The sequence below is a fragment of the Dromiciops gliroides genome, chromosome 1 (assembly GCF_019393635.1).
Source record: "Dromiciops gliroides isolate mDroGli1 chromosome 1, mDroGli1.pri, whole genome shotgun sequence".
Lineage (NCBI taxonomy): Eukaryota > Metazoa > Chordata > Mammalia > Microbiotheria > Microbiotheriidae > Dromiciops > Dromiciops gliroides.
Window position 1 is genome coordinate 720,152,829 of NC_057861.1, and position 1,380 is coordinate 720,154,208.

Here is a 1,380-nt window from a genome sequence, read left to right on the forward strand (position 1 = left end):
CTGGGCTTGTTCACCTTCCCATTATCTCCTTTGCTTTTCATGAAAAACCCAGAAAATAGATTTTTAAAAGGAAGTATAATAAAGATAGTGCTTAATTTCTTTCTTATGGATAGTATAAACAATTAGAGATATTTACAGATCCAACATACAGTATCTACTTGTTATATATGTATTTACTATTTATGTACATGTTATTTCTGCTGAAAGAATATAAAGTGCTGGATAGCTATAATTATGTCATTTCTTATTTTGAATTCCATTACCAAGCCCAGTGCCTGGCTCTTAGTAGGAGGCACTTAATACTTATTAACCAATTGTTATGTAGGACAGCAGTGTTTCAATTGCAATTTTTAAAAAAGAGGTAAACACCTCTCTCTGCATCTGTGTCCAAGATGGTGCCACCAAAAGATAAGAAGGCTAAGAGATCTACTTGGAAGTTTAACCTTGACCTTACTCATCCAGTTGAAGATGGAATCTTTGATTCTGGAAATATTGAGCAATTCTTGAAGGAGAAAGTTAAAGTCAATGGAAAAACAGGGAACCTAGGGAATGTTGTTTATATTGAACACTTCAAGAATAAGATCATGGTTGTGTCTGAGAAACAGTTCTCTAAAAGATACTTAAAATATCTTACCAAGAAATATCTCAAGAAGAACAATCTTCATGATTATCTTCATGTGGTTGCATCAGACAAGGAACCTTAAGGGCTTCATTATTTCCAGATTAGTCAAGATGAGGAAGGTTCTGAACCTAAAGATTAAATGGGAAGTCAAGCCCTTTCTGAAGGGCTTTGAATTTTAAAGTGTTCAAAAGAATAAAATACTATGAATACACTTTAATTTATTGGCAAATAAGCATATAACAGTGTTAAAGCCTGTTTCATTGTATTTAAAAGTTTAATAAGATCAAGACAACACTAAAAAAAGAGGTAAACAGAGGCAAATCTCTGAGCTTCTTGTTGTTAGGTCATTTCAGTTATGTCAAGCTAGATAAAATTTATTTTAAAAGGACATGTGAACTGACAATAAAGAATTGATCTAAATGACACTGCTGCCAAAATTCCCCAAATTTGGGGTGCAGTGCATTCTTATAACCACAGAAAAAGGAATGGAACAAAAATCTAATTGACCAGAATCATAGAGATGAAAGATCATTACTCAGTACACTAAAAGAAACAGCCATTGCCCCCACATGTCATGACAAACACTTTTCTCTATCTCTAAGAAATGTCTTTGTAAATTTACAGGTACTGGATACATCCTGTGGTCCTTGATAAGGGCAGATTTACTGGGTACTGGGGAATTAGGTAAGAACATCTTAATTGTTAAAGATGGAACAAGGTCACATTGACCTAGCTTCTCAGGAATACCCCCACAAACT

The 1,380-nt window shown here is 33.9% G+C and overlaps 1 protein-coding gene across 1 annotated transcript; it reads left to right on the forward strand.

The window, feature by feature from the left end:
* Window positions 1–391: 391 nt before the first annotated feature.
* LOC122736413 (60S ribosomal protein L22-like 1) lies at window positions 392–704 on the forward strand. Its single transcript, XM_043978613.1, has one exon. The coding sequence runs from the start codon at window positions 393–395 to the stop codon at window positions 702–704; it is 312 nt and encodes a 103-aa protein (XP_043834548.1). The 5' UTR covers window position 392.
* Window positions 705–1,380: the final 676 nt, after the last annotated feature.

Excerpts from the sequence above, each read along its gene's own strand:
- LOC122736413 (XM_043978613.1), top strand. The coding sequence starts at position 393 with ATGGTGCCACCAAAAGATAAGAAGGCTAAGAGATCTACTTGGAAGTTT.